We start from the raw sequence: 13,940 nt of genomic DNA on the forward strand, positions 1-13,940 counted from the left end.
TCCTCTTTTTAGCTTTATATTCTCTCCCCTTGTTATTTCCCTTATCATTATTATTATTAGTGGTAATAGTAGTACTATGTTTTGTATTATAGTTTAGTTACTGGACTGTTCTTATCTCAATCCGTGGGGTTTACATTATTTTGATTCTCCTCCCCATCCTGCCTGGAGGTGTGGTTCTGTGGCTCTGAGTTACCAGCTGGGACTAAACCATGACAGAACCTTATTAAAAACAAACAAACAAACAAAAAAACCCAGAAAAAAAGAACACACCACCACCACAAAAACAACCCCCACCAAACAAAACCAACACATTCCTCCCCCTCCCCCCCCCAAAAAAAAAATCACAATGAAGGAAAAGGAACACACCTGCAGGGTCAAAAGGCAGGATTTCTCCCAACATCCCAAACACTCCATCAGTTTGGTCACAATTTGGCCACGTGTTATTTCTAGGTCCTTGTGGTTTCTGTCCTAACATCTCTGACATCATATTGTCCATATAGCTGCTCACAAGACCCAAGCTGTACAAATCAGAGCTTAAATCTGAAAAATCAGGATTGTTCCACTGGTGTATATGAGACAATCCAGCTCCAACAGCTTGGGCTGACTGCTGCAAAGAATTAGTTAGCCATTTGGCAGGTACATGTTGCTGTGGTCCAATAGGTTGAAGCAAGTGTTGGTAATACTGCATTTGCTGCTGCCGCTTTTGTGATTGTTGTTGCTGTGACAAGCCTTGCTGGGAAGGATGCAGTGGTGCGTGAGAAACAGACTGCTGTTGCTGTTGTACTGTTCCTGATTTTTGTTCTGTTGCTGTAGAGGATGCAGAGTTCCTTCTTTTCACCATCGGAGAATTCTGCTGGGATTTACCCATGTTAAAACCAGACAAGAAATCTATAACATCCTGCATTTCTTGGTCAGTTGGTAAATTCATAACTTTGTCATCCTTGCTGTCATCCAGTTTGAAGAAGTTGTCCTGTCTTTGAACTAGACACCCATTCACTAGCTGGTTATTTGTGTTCTGAACTGACTGCAGTGGATCTGCAGTCCTAGGGAAATTACCAATATTCAAGATGCTTTGTAACCGTGCATCTATGTTGGTGAGCATTTTAGCTTTCTCCTCCGTGTTGAAACTTATGAAGACATTTTTGGAAGGTGTATTGGGGATTGAGTAACTTCCAGTATTACTTGTATTGGTGCAGGAAGGTTTTTTTGTCAACCGTGAAGTCAGTTTTGAGAACGTCTTTTGCAGACCACCTGAAGATTTGCTTCCATTTCCAGAAGGCGTGTCAACTTGATTCCCAAAGCCTAAGATTTCACGTTGTAACTGGATCTGAATACAAGGCAAAGCTTGCTCCCTGCATAAACAAAAATACGCATATCAAACCACCTAATACATAACTGAGCTTGTACTTCAGAGGAAAATATGCATTTGGGTGGTAGCTACTGGAAGAAACAAAACCAAAAACTGCTGAGTTCATCAATTACTTCTTATGGTAACAATGCAAATTATTACTAGCATTTGCAATAGCATTAATTACTTTAATTAAGAAATTTTAATTGTGCTTTAAGATTTAAAATGGTAACTAATTAAATAAAAATCAAGTATTTTTGTAAGAGAGAAACACTGTACATTTTGATAAGCTGCTGGTTTGGTTTCAAGAAGACTTCTGTATCTCTGTACATTATGTAGAATACCAATTTCCTGCCCTCATTTTGACTACTGTTTCCCCCTCCTGATGAATCAGTACTATGAAATTCTTCAGTATAAATCTTTCAACAATGATGACTTTGTTTAAACTAGGACACCAGAACATGAGAACATAAGGTTCAGAAGGAGATGTACCTTCCTTCCTTCCACCTGTGTATGTCGAACACAGCAGTGTAAAGCACATCTACTAGCCCCAAAGTCTTCTCTGGATCCAGACTCCTCTGTAGCAGAGACATTGTTGCTGGATCTTCTTTCAGACACCTGTAATCATTAAGTTTAACTTAAAAATAAAAATATTCTTGTTGTGTTTTGGTTTGTGTGTTTGGTTGGGGTTTTTTTTTTTGTTTTTTTACATTAGACAATTTTACCATACTAGTCAGATAATAAAAGGCCAATTGCTGCACTACTACTGCTCCTAAAGAGGTGCAACTAGTAAAGGCAGCATAATGTATGGATAACTGAGGGTTCCTAAAGACTATGCCTTCAGCCTCAGTTTCTTTCTACTGTTAAATTATGTAACTCTTACAGTTAGATTAGCTGTATATTCATTTTAAAATCACAATTAATGATTAGCTCTTTAGCTAAGCAGGCATAATTTGGGCAGAGAGGAGTGAAGAGCCACTCTCACTGTGTGTCAGCAGGCGGAGCTCTTCCAGAGCGCACAACACCTGGCTCAAGCACTCCTCATGATATTAGTTCATAGAATCATAGAATCATAGAATCATAGAATGGTTAGGGTTGGAAAGGACCTCAAGATCATCTAGTTCCAACCCCCCTGACATAGGCAGGGACACCTCACACTAAACCATCCCACCCAAGGCTTCATCCAACCTGGCCTCGAACACTGCCAGGGATGGAGCACTCACAACCTCCCTGGGCAACTGATTCCAGTGCCTCACCACCCTAACAGGAAAGAATTTCCTCCTTATATCCAATTTAAACTTCCCCTGTTTAAGTTTTAACCTGTTAACCCTTGTCCTGTCACTACAGTCCCTGACAAAGAGACCCTCCCCAGCATCCCTATAGGCCCCCTTCAGGTACTGGAAGGCTGCTATGAGGTCTCCACGCAGCCTTCTCTTCTCCAGGCTGAACAGCCCCAACTTCCTCAGCCTGTCTTAATATGGGAGGTGCTCCAGTCCCCTGATAATCCTCGTGGCCCACCTCTGGACTTGTGCCAGCAGTTCCATGTCCTTTTTATGTTGAGGACACCAGAACTGCACACAATACTCCAGGTGAGGTCTCACAAGAGCAGAGTAGAGGGGCAGGATCACCTCCTTCGACCTGTTGGTCACACTCCTTTTGATGCAGCCCAGGATACAGTTGGCTTTCTGGGCTGCGAGCGCACAATGCCGGCTCATGTTCATTTTCTCATCGACCAGCACCCCCAAGTCCTTCTCTGCAGGGCCGCTCTGAATCTCTTCTCTGTCCAACCTGTAGCTGTGCCTGGGATTGCTCCGACCCAGGTGTAGGACCCTGCACTTGTCATGGTTGAACTTCATAAGGTTGGCATCAGCCCACCTCACAAGCGTGTCAAGGTCTGCCTGGATGGCATCCCTTCCCTCCAGCGTATCAACCGGACCACACAGCTTGGTGTCATCGGCAAACTTGCTGAGGGCGCACTCAATCCCACTGTCCATGTCAGTGACGAAGATGTTAAACAAGACCGGTCTCAACACCGATCCCTGAGGGACACCACTTGTTACCGGTCTCCAGCCAGACATCGAGCCATTGACCACAACTCTTTGTGTGCGGCCATCCAGCCAGTTCTTTATCCACCGAGTGGTCCATCCATCAAATTGATATCTCTCCAATTTAGAGAGAAGGATGTGGTGTGGGACAGTGTCAAACGCTTTGCACAAGTCCAGGTAGATGACGTCAACTGCTTTACCCTTATCCATCAATTCTGTAGCCCCATCATAGAAGGCCACCAAATTGGTCAGGCAGGATTTCCCCCTAGTGAAGCCATGCTGGCTGTCACCAAGCACCTTGTTGTTCTTCATGTGCCTTAGCATGCTGTCCAGGAGAATGTGCTCCAAGATTTTACCAGGCACAGAGGTAAGACTGACTGGTCTGTAATTCCCCAGGTCTTCCATTTTCCCCTTCTTGAAAATGGGGGTTATATTTCCCTTTTTCCAGTTGTTGGGAACTTCAGCTGACTGCCATGATTTTTCAAATATGATGGCCAGTGGCTTAGCAACTTCATTCGCCAGCTCCTTCAGGACCCGCGGATGGATTCCATCAGGTCCCACGGACTTGTGTGCGTTCAGATTTTGAAGATGGTCTCGAACCATATCCTCTCCTACAGTGGGCCCAAGGTCTTCATTCTCACAGCCCCTGCATCTACTTTCTAAGAACTGGGTGGTGCAGTCAGAGCCTTTGCCAGTGAAGACTGAGGCAAAGAAGTCATTCAGAACCTCAGCCTTCTCCAAATCCTGTGTAGCCAGTTCTCCCGAAAGCTTCCTCAGGGGGCCTATGTTGTCCCTAGTCTGTTTTTTGTTTGCTACGTACCTGTAGAATCCCTTCCTATTATCCTTAACATCCCTGGCTAGGTTTAATTCTAACTGGGGCTTAGCCTTCCTGACCTGGTCCCTAGCTTCCCGGACAACATCCCTGTACTCTACTCAGGCCGCCTGTCCTTGCTTCCATTTTATATAAGCCTCTTTTTTCCTTTGAATTTTCCTCAGCAGCTCCTTATCCATCCAAGGAGGTCTCCTGGCCCTCCTGCTGCACTTCCTTCTAGTTGGGATGCAGCACTCCTGAGCTTGTAGCAGGTGATCCTTGAATATCAACCAACAGTCTTGGGCCCCCCTGCCCTCCAGGGCTATATCCCATGGAACCTTACTGAGCAGGCTCCTGAAGAGGCCAAAGTCTGCTCTTTTGAAGTCCAGGGCAGTGAGCTTGCTACATGCTCTTCTCACTGTCCTGGGGATCTCAAATTCGACCATCTTGTGATCGCTGCATCCAAGGCTTCCCTGGAGTACCACATTCTCAACAAGACCTTCCCTGTTGGTGAGCACAAGGTCAAGCATGGCACCTCTCCTTGTCAGCTCCCCTATTACTTGCAGAAGGAAGTTGTCTTCCACACAATCGAGGAACCTCCTGGATTGCTTGTGCCGTGCAGTGTCATCGTTCCAACAGATGTCAGGGTGGTTGAAATCCCCCATGAGAACAAGGGCCTGCGAGCGTGAGGCTTTTCCTATCTGTCATAATATCTTTCATAATACAGCAATTTACAAGAAGAGAACAGAGAAATGCCAGTTTATACTCTATAGAAGAATTAAAGATGTATTTGTGTAAAGATACTATCAGTTGACTAGCACTTATGGACATACCACTGGTACCACTAGTAACAGGCTCTCACCAAGGATTCAAATGAATGCACTGTGTTGTACTGAAATTCCTAACACTGGGTACTCTGAAGTAAGAGAAAGGAAGTGTTCTAATTCCAAATAATTGTTTCAGAAGGGAAGAAAGCCTCACCTAAACTGCAGATTAGTCCTACCGTTCTTCCCTAGGCAGACAACTAAACTGACAGGTATAGAGTCTCTCGGACCAGAGAGTTCTGAGGTTCATGACAATGCTTAAAGAACAGCTCAGTGAAGAGAGCTAAAGCTCTCATTAAACTCATCTAATTCCTGGCCTTCCTGAGGCAAGAACTGTGAGGACCTGCTGGGAAGAAGCATAACAGGAATATTATTGGATTATTATTTTTTATTTTTTAAACCTTCTCTTTCATCATCAAGCTTTTTCTTTATAAGTACGTGTTAAGTGCCCCAGCACTGCCCCTATTGTGCTGCCTCCAGAGGCAGCACAAGTACAGAGAAAGCTGCTAAAGCACAACTGCCAGTCTGTCAGGAACCGTACTCAATTCCAGATAAAGGAACTTAAGGAAGATATGCCCTAATTGCCTAGTATTCTCTCTTCCACTTGTACTGCAATATTTTCCCCTATATATTTCAGTTACCGCTAATAGCATAATCTGCAACACAGTATTTTTATTTACCAAGTTGATGGAACTTGCACCACAATTCTGGATCCTTCTAAACTTATCTGAGGAGCATAAGTTTCTTTATTTTCAATCTGTGCTGTGTCCACAACCACCTAACAAAGAAAATGAAAATAAAACAGAAATTATTTTAAGAATCAGCTCAAGTTATATTACCACCACTGAAGTCAAGATTCAATAGCCTCACCTACCTGCCATGCTACAGGTATAAAACATAACCAGATAAAAACAAATCAACTCACAAAGTCATTGTAAGTTTATTCGTATTTTAAAAAGTAAATTAAAAAAATAACTTGATACAGTAACTTATATTTCAAAGACTTAATTATTCTCAATTACATACTATAGTTATGCATCACAACATAGTTACCAGCTGCTTTACCTAAATATCTGGTAGTCATCAGTGGCTTCATGTGACAGCCCCTACATTTGAGAGGTTGGGCACTATTACTACTTTAATAGCTCCCAAACACCTATTTATCAAAATATTTTAAATAATTTAACTGCAGTGCATGGTATGATATAGACAAATAGTATAGACTCTGAAACTCTTCACATTGCTCACAATTCTTAACAGCCCCCCTTTCCTTTTAAGGTTATAAAATCCCACACCAACAATTTATCTATTCTATCTAATGGAACAGTACTATTTCCCTATTATATAAAAGTGACTGTTCAATTTATGGAATTCTGAGCCTTCTGTAAGACATCGTGAAGATACATGGAAGATAAAAGTCTTGAAATATCAATCTTTCTTTTTATGGAATGACAGAGGAATGGGCTCACTTCAGCTTCATTTAAACTTTAATACCAGTTTCACATTTGTTTCATGCTTTCTGTTGTTGCCCAGTCTGCACAGGTCAGCCTTTTTGATCGTTTCCATAATCTCCTATTTTGGTCATGCTGAACCAGGAACTTTTTGGCAGCCGTCAGCAGTTCTTGCTTCAGTGACTAGCAGATTAGCTGTGCCATTTATTCTTGAAATGGCTAAAGTCCTCTGGTATAAATAAGTATCAAGGGATATTACTGGCTCTTTTGCGATCATCTTACACTGGTTCTATTTCTAACTGGTTGTCTACTACTGGTTATGAAGATATGTGAAATGTTAATAATGCCGAGTCTTTTCTCTCTCTTGCTTTAACAAAACCATCCAATGACACTCAAACATAATTACTTCCTACCTTTTAGGTATTTTAGCATAAAGCCTTAGTTTTCCTCCAGTTGACTCTAAGAAATTTATGCAAGTTTATTCAAACTTGTAAAATACGTCTAAGCATGCCAACAAAGCACCATGCTATTACCCACTCATGAAAATACTTAATAACAGGGTGTCATGGTTTAAGCCCAGCCGGTAACTCAAAACCACGTAGCCACTCGCTCACTCCACCCCTTCCCCCCTGCTCCCAGAGGGATGGGGAGGAGAATCAAAAGAATGTAAATCCCATGGGTTGAGATAAGAACAGTCCAGTAACTAAGGTATAATACAAAACCACTACTACTACCCCCAATAATAATAAAAATTACAAGGGAAATAACAAGGGGAAAGAATATAAAACTAAAAGGGGAAAGGAAAACAACAAACACAAGTGATGCACAATGTAACTCCTCACCACCCACTGACCGATAACCAGCCCAACCCGAGCAGCGATCTGGGCCTTCCAGGTGACTCCCCCAGTTTATAAACTGGGCATGATGTGCTGTGGTATGGAATACCCCTTTGGCTAGTTTGGGCCAGGTGTCCTGTCTCTGCTTCTTTCTGTCTTCTCCTGCCCATCCTCACCGGCAGAGCATGAGACTGAAAAGTCCTTGATCTGAGTAAGCATTACTTAGCAACAACTAAAAACATCGGAGTGTTACCAGCGGTGTTCTCAGACTAAAGTCAAAAACACAGCACCGCACCAGCTACTAAGAAGGAGGAAAATAACTATTACAGCTGAAATCAGGATACAGGGCAACTCCATTACTCTTTTTCCTTGTATTTGCACCATTTTAATTTTAGGTAATTTGGTAATCTGCAATTCAGATATATTGCAATTATAATTGGGGTAAGGAGATATTATCTTAAGAATGATTGTTCTTAGCTCCCAAGAAAAAAATTATCCTGTCTGCATCTAAGACACGCAAGTCAGAAGTAACATTCTGATTTGTGCAGACATACAGCAGCTTCTGGTGCATGGCAGTGCTCATGGTCTGAGATTTGCTGGAGGTGTCATCATCCATCCATCCCATCTTCATCTCCTCCCCCCCCCTTCCTTTCTCTCCCTTAAAAACCGTTTTAACATCTCTCAACATTTGTTCAGTTATGACATCTGGATTTAAACATTACTAAAAGATTCAGAGCTTTGCAATGCATGGCTTTTACACAGAAAGATCTACTAGCACAAAAAAAGATGGCTAGGGACTCAATTAAACCTTCTCTTCATGATGCCAATTCAAAGTTTTATTTGTACTCATTCTCTGAATTGAACTATTTTAATATACATTGCTTATTCAAAATGGAAATTTATTCAGCTGACCCAAATATGAAAACACAATTATATATATATATATATATATGCTAAGGTAAAAACTGAAAACCTGCACTTTAAAAAAATATTTCTTATGTTAAGAAAAACAGAGGCCTAAAATAACCAAGCAAACTAAGTCATCTCATTGTGCTTTCCATTCTTAATGAGTTTTTTCTTAAAAGGCACGCAAGATAGGCTAAAGATAACAAGACTGTCAAGTCATGTTCTTTTTTAAATTGGGCATTTGAACGACAAATTTACACACAATTCTGAACTAATACAGACAGCTTAGTTTCTAAAAGTTGTAAAGCAAATGCTACATAACACTGTCCCACGATTCATTTACCTGAGTTATACACAAAATAAAATACGCACATTCTCCCCGCCTGGTGGGTGCTTAGAGGATAGGTTCCTGTGCATCAGACATCTATCATTCTTGTTTTACAAGTGCTTCCTCTCTCATTTCCACCCAAACAATACTTTAAAGAAGCAAATTACAATTTCTCATCGTTGCATGAGGCTACAGAGAAGCATAATTGAATATCGTAAAAAATTATGGCACACAGTTTATAAAGAAAAAACTCAACCCTCACACCCTTCCAGAATGCAACAAATGAAAGTGAGAATGAAGGAAGGGGAGAAGGCTGGCAAGTATTTTGTCATGCGGACAGTTCATTACTGTGTCTTTGAAGATGGAAACCTACTACTTTCAGAACCTGAGGTTCATGCAAAAAGCTTTGAAGACATTCATGATTCAACATAACTAATATTACATACATCAGCACTGTCATTTGGGAGAACGTGTAAGTTTTATGCTGACAACTCTCTAAATGTTATGATAAACCTGAAGAACATCACCACTTCAATTACCAGCAGCTCTAACTAGTTATGTCTAGAACGGGGGACACCAAGATATTTTCAAACTCCTGAGTCTGAATACACCTTGGGCCACCCCACAGATCTCATCAGGGCAGGAGTTGGGTGTGCACAACACTGAAACGCCCTGGAAAGGAAATGGTGGAAGGTGCAGCATCCTCCAAGGCATTCCTCATGTAGACACTCAGAACTCCTGAGTTACAGCACACTCCCATAGGGCTGCTGAGAAGCAGTTGCTTTCTTGGCCTCATTTCCAATACCTTGCTTCTGGCTCCCAGCATCCTAGCACAAACTATGGCAGGTGAAGACACAATCCCACTTAACCATAGCCTTTTTTCTAGTTCTTCTACTTTATTAATATTTAGAATCATAGAATAGTTAGGGTTGGAAAGGACCTCAAGATCATCCAGTTCCAACCCTCCTGACATAGGCAGGGACACCTCACACTAAACCATGTCACCAAAGGCTCTGGCCAACCTGGCCTCGAACACTGCCAGGAATGGAGCATTCACAACCTCCCTGGGTAACCCATTCCACTGCCTCAGCATCCTAACAGTAAAGAATTTCTTCCTTATATCCAATCTAAACTTCCCCTGTTTAAGTTTGAACCCGTTACCCCTTGTCCTGTCACTACAGTCCCTAATGAAGAGTCCCTGCCCAGCATCCTTGTAGGCCCCCTTCAGGTACTGGAAGGCTGCTATGAGGTCTCCACGCAGCCTTCTCTTCTCCAGGCTGAACAGCCCCAACTTTCTCAGCCTGTCTTCATATGGGACGTACTCCAGTCTCCTGGTCATCCTCATGGCCCTCCTCTGGACTTGTTCCAACAGTTCCATGTATTTCTTATGGTGAGAACACCAGAACTGCACACAATAGTCCAGGTGAAGTCTCACAAGAGCAGAGTAGAGGGGTAGGATCACTTCCTTTGACCTGCTGGTCATGCTCCTTTTGATGTAGCACAGGATACCGTTTGGCTTTCCGGGCTGAGAGTGCACACTGCCAGCTCCTGTTCATTTTCTCATTGACCAATATCCCCAAGTCCTTCTCTGCAGGGCTGCTCTGAATCTCTTCTTTGCACAACCTGTAGCTCTGCTGGGATTGCTCTGACTCAGGTGTAGGACCTTGCACTTGGCAGGGTTACTTCATAAAGTTGGCATCAGCCCACGTCATAAGCATGTCAAGGTCTGCCTGGATGGCATCCCTTCCCTCTGGCATATCATAAGGCGGACCACACATCTTGGTGTCATCAGAAGACTTGCTGAGGGTGCACTCAATCCCACTGTCCATGTCACTGACAAAGATGTTGAACAAGACCAGTTCCAACACCAATCCCTGAGGGACACCACTCATTACTGGTCTCAAGCCAGACACTGAGCCATTGACCACAACTCTTTGTGTGCAGCCATCCAGCCAGTTCTTTATCCACCGAGTGGTCCACCTATCAAATTGATGTCTCTCCAATTTAGAGACAAGGATGTTGTGTGGGACAGTGTCAAACACTTTGCACAAGTCCAGGTAGATGATGTCAACTGCTCTACCCCTGTCCAAGAGTTCCATAGCCCCATCATAGAAGGAAACCAAATTCTTGAAAATCAGGGTTATATTTCCCTTTTTCCAGTCATCGGGAACTTCACCTGACTGCCATGATTTTTCAAATATGATGGACAGTGGCTTAACAACTTCATTCACCAGCTCCTTCAGGACCTGTGGATGGATTTCATCAGGTCTCAAGGCCTTGTGCACATTCAGGTTCTTAAGATGCTCTCGAACCAGATCCTCTTCTACAGTGGGCCCAAAGTCTTAATTCTCACAGTCCCTGCATCTGCCTTCCAGGACCTGGGTGTGGTGGTCAGAGTATTTGCCAGTGAAGATTGAAGCAAAGAAGTTACTGAGAACCTCAGCCTTCTCCAGAGTAGCCAGTTCTCCTGATAGTTTCCATAGAAGGCCCATGTTTTCCCTAGTCTGTCTTTTATTTGCAATGTACCTACAGATTCCCTTCCTGTTATTTTCACATCCCTAGCCAACTGGGCCTTAGCTTTCCTAACCTGGTCCCTAGCTTCCCGGACAACATTCCTGTATTCTTCCCAGGCTGCCTGTCATTGCTTCCACCTTTTATAAGCCTCTTCCCCTCGAAGTTTCCTCAGTAGCTCCTTATCCATCCAAGGAGGTCTCCTGGCCCTCCAGCTGCACTTCCTTCTAGTCAGGACGCAACACTCCTGAGCTTGTAGCAGGTCATCCTTGAACATCAAGCAGCAGTCTTGGGCCCCCCTGCCCCCTAGGGCTATATCCCATGGAACCTTACTAAGCAGGTTCCTGAAGAGGCCAAAGGCTGCTCCTTCGAAGTCCAGGACATTAAGCTTGCTACACGCTCTTCTCACTGTCCTGAGGATATCGAACTTGATTATCTCATGATTGCTACAGCCAAGGCAGCCCTGGAGTGTCACATTCCCCACCAGACCCTCCCTGTTGGTGAGCACAAGGTCAAGCCTTGCAGAACGAAGTTGTCTTCCACACAGTCAAGGAACCTCTTGGACTTCTTGTGCCGGGCTGTACCGTCACTCCAACAGAGGTGAGCAGTTAACAGAGAGTTTCTAGGTCAGGGTTAAAGGGAAAACAGCTGTGGGAGACATTACTGTGGGGATCTGTTACAGGCCGCCTGATCAAGGAGAACCTGTGGATGAAGTAATCTACAGACAGAAAGGAAAAGCCTCACGCTCGCAGGCCCTTTTTCTCATGGGGGATTTCAACCACCCTGACATCTGTTGGAACGATGACACTGCACGGCACAAGCAATCCAGGAGGTTCCTCGATTGTGTGGAAGACAACTTCCTTCTGCAAGTAATAGGGGAGCTGACAAGGAGAGGTGCCATGCTTGACCTTGTGCTCACCAACAGGGAAGGTCTTGTTGAGAATGTGGTACTCCAGGGAAGCCTTGGATGCAGCGATCACAAGATGGTCGAATTTGAGATCCCCAGGACTGTGAGAAGAGCGTGTAGCAAGCTCACTGCCCTGGACTTCAAAAGAGCAGACTTTGGCCTCTTCAGGAGCCTGCTCAGTAAGGTTCCATGGGATATAGCCCTGGAGGGCAGGGGGGCCCAAGACTGTTGGTTGATATTCAAGGATCACCTGCTACAAGCTCAGGAGTGCTGCATCCCAACTAGAAGGAAGTGCAGCAGGAGGGCCAGGAGACCTCCTTGGATGGATAAGGAGCTGCTGAGGAAAATTCAAAAGAAAAAAGAGGCTTATAAAAAGTGGAAGCAAGGACACGGGACCTGGGTAGAGTACAGGGATGTTGTCTGGGAAGCTAGGGACCAGGTTAGGAAGGCTAAGGCCCAGTTAGAATTAAACCTAGCCAGGGATGTTAAGGATAACAGGAAGGGATTCTACAGGTAAAGCAGTTGATGTCATCTACCTGGACTAATGCAAAGCGTTTGACACTGTCCCACACCACATCCTTCTCTCAAAATTAGAGAGATATCAATTTGATCGATGGACCACTCGGTGGATAAAGAACTGGCTGGATGGCTGCACACAAAGAGTTGTGGTCAGTGGCTCGATGTCTGGCGGGAGACCGGTAACAAGTGGTGTCCCTCAGGGATCGGTGTTGAGACCGGTCTTGTTTAATATCTTCGTCACTGACATGGACAGTGGGATTGAGTGCGCCCTCAGCAAGTTTGCCAATGACACCAAGCTGTGTGGTCCGGTTGATATGCTGGAGGGAAGGGATGCCATCCAGGCAGACCTTGACACGCTTGTAAGGTGGGCTGATGCCAACCTTATGAAGTTCAACCATGACAAGTGCAAGGTCCTACACCTGGGTCGGAGCAATCCCAGGCACAGCTACAGATTGGGCAAAGAAGAGATTCAGAGCGGCCCTGCAGAGAAGGACTTGGGGGGGCTGGTCGATGAGAAAATGAACATGAGCCGGCATTGGGCGCTCGCAGCCCAGAAAGCCAACCGTATCCTGGGCTGCATCAAAAGGAGCATGACCAGCAGGTCGAGAGAGGTGATCCTGCCCCTCTACTCTGCTCTTGTGAGACTTCACCTGGAGTATTGTGTGCAGTTCTGGTGTCCTCAACAAGAAAAGGACATGGAACTGTTGGAACAAGTCCAGAGGAGGGCCACGAGGATGATCAGGGGACTGGAGCCCCTCCCATATGAAGATAGGCTGAGAAAGTTGGGGCTGTTCAGCCTGGAGAAGAGAAGGCTGCGTGGAGACCTCATAGCAGCCTTCCAGTACCTGAAAGGGGCCTATAGGGATGCTGGGGAGGGTCTCTTCGTCAGGGACTGTAGTGACAGGACAAGGGGTAACGGTTTACAACTTAAACAGGGAGTGTTTAGATTGGATATAAGAAGGAAGTTCTTTCCTGTTAGGGTGGTGAGGTACTGGAATCGGTTGCCCAGAGGGGTTGTTAGTGCTCCATCCCTGGCAGTGTTCAAGGCCAGGTTGGATGAAGCCTTGGGTGGGATGGTTTAGTGTGAGGTGTCCCTGCCTATGTCAGGAGGGTTGGAACTAGATGATTTTGAGGTCCTTTCCAACCCTAACTATTCTGTGATTCTATGATTCTATGTCAGGGTGGTTGAAGTCACCCATGAGAACAAGGGCCTGTGAGCATGAGGTTGTTCCTATCTGTCTATAGAGTGGTTCATCCACAGAGTCCTCTTGATCACAAGGTTTGTAACAGATCCCCACACAGTAATGTCCCCCATAGCTGTTCTAAATTTAATAAAAGAATAAATTTAAATGTAATACATGTTTTCCTTGAAAACACCTCAGTAGAAATTTTATCAATCCTACTATTCCACAGTTGCTTTCTCTCCCTGCAAAGATAATGCCTTCTTTCTTATG

At 44.3% G+C, this 13,940-nt stretch overlaps 1 protein-coding gene across 7 annotated transcripts in view; it reads right to left on the reverse strand.

Annotated features, from left to right (window-relative positions):
- LOC136004230 (granule associated Rac and RHOG effector protein 1-like) overlaps window positions 1-13,940 on the reverse strand; it is a 100,915-nt gene that overhangs the window by 18,636 nt on the left and 68,339 nt on the right. For 6 of the 7 annotated variants that reach the window (XM_065660532.1, XM_065660534.1, XM_065660533.1 and 3 more), the window contains 3 exons: window positions 5,709-5,806; window positions 1,841-1,966; window positions 367-1,352 (listed from right to left, as the gene is read on the reverse strand). In XM_065660532.1, coding sequence (XP_065516604.1) covers window positions 367-1,352; window positions 1,841-1,966; window positions 5,709-5,806 — 1,210 coding nt within the window. The remainder of the gene's footprint in view (window positions 1-366; window positions 1,353-1,840; window positions 1,967-5,708; window positions 5,807-13,940) is intronic. The other variant, XM_065660535.1, reaches the window with a different exon arrangement.

The sequence above is a fragment of the Lathamus discolor genome, chromosome W (assembly GCF_037157495.1).
Source record: "Lathamus discolor isolate bLatDis1 chromosome W, bLatDis1.hap1, whole genome shotgun sequence".
NCBI lineage: Eukaryota > Metazoa > Chordata > Aves > Psittaciformes > Psittacidae > Lathamus > Lathamus discolor.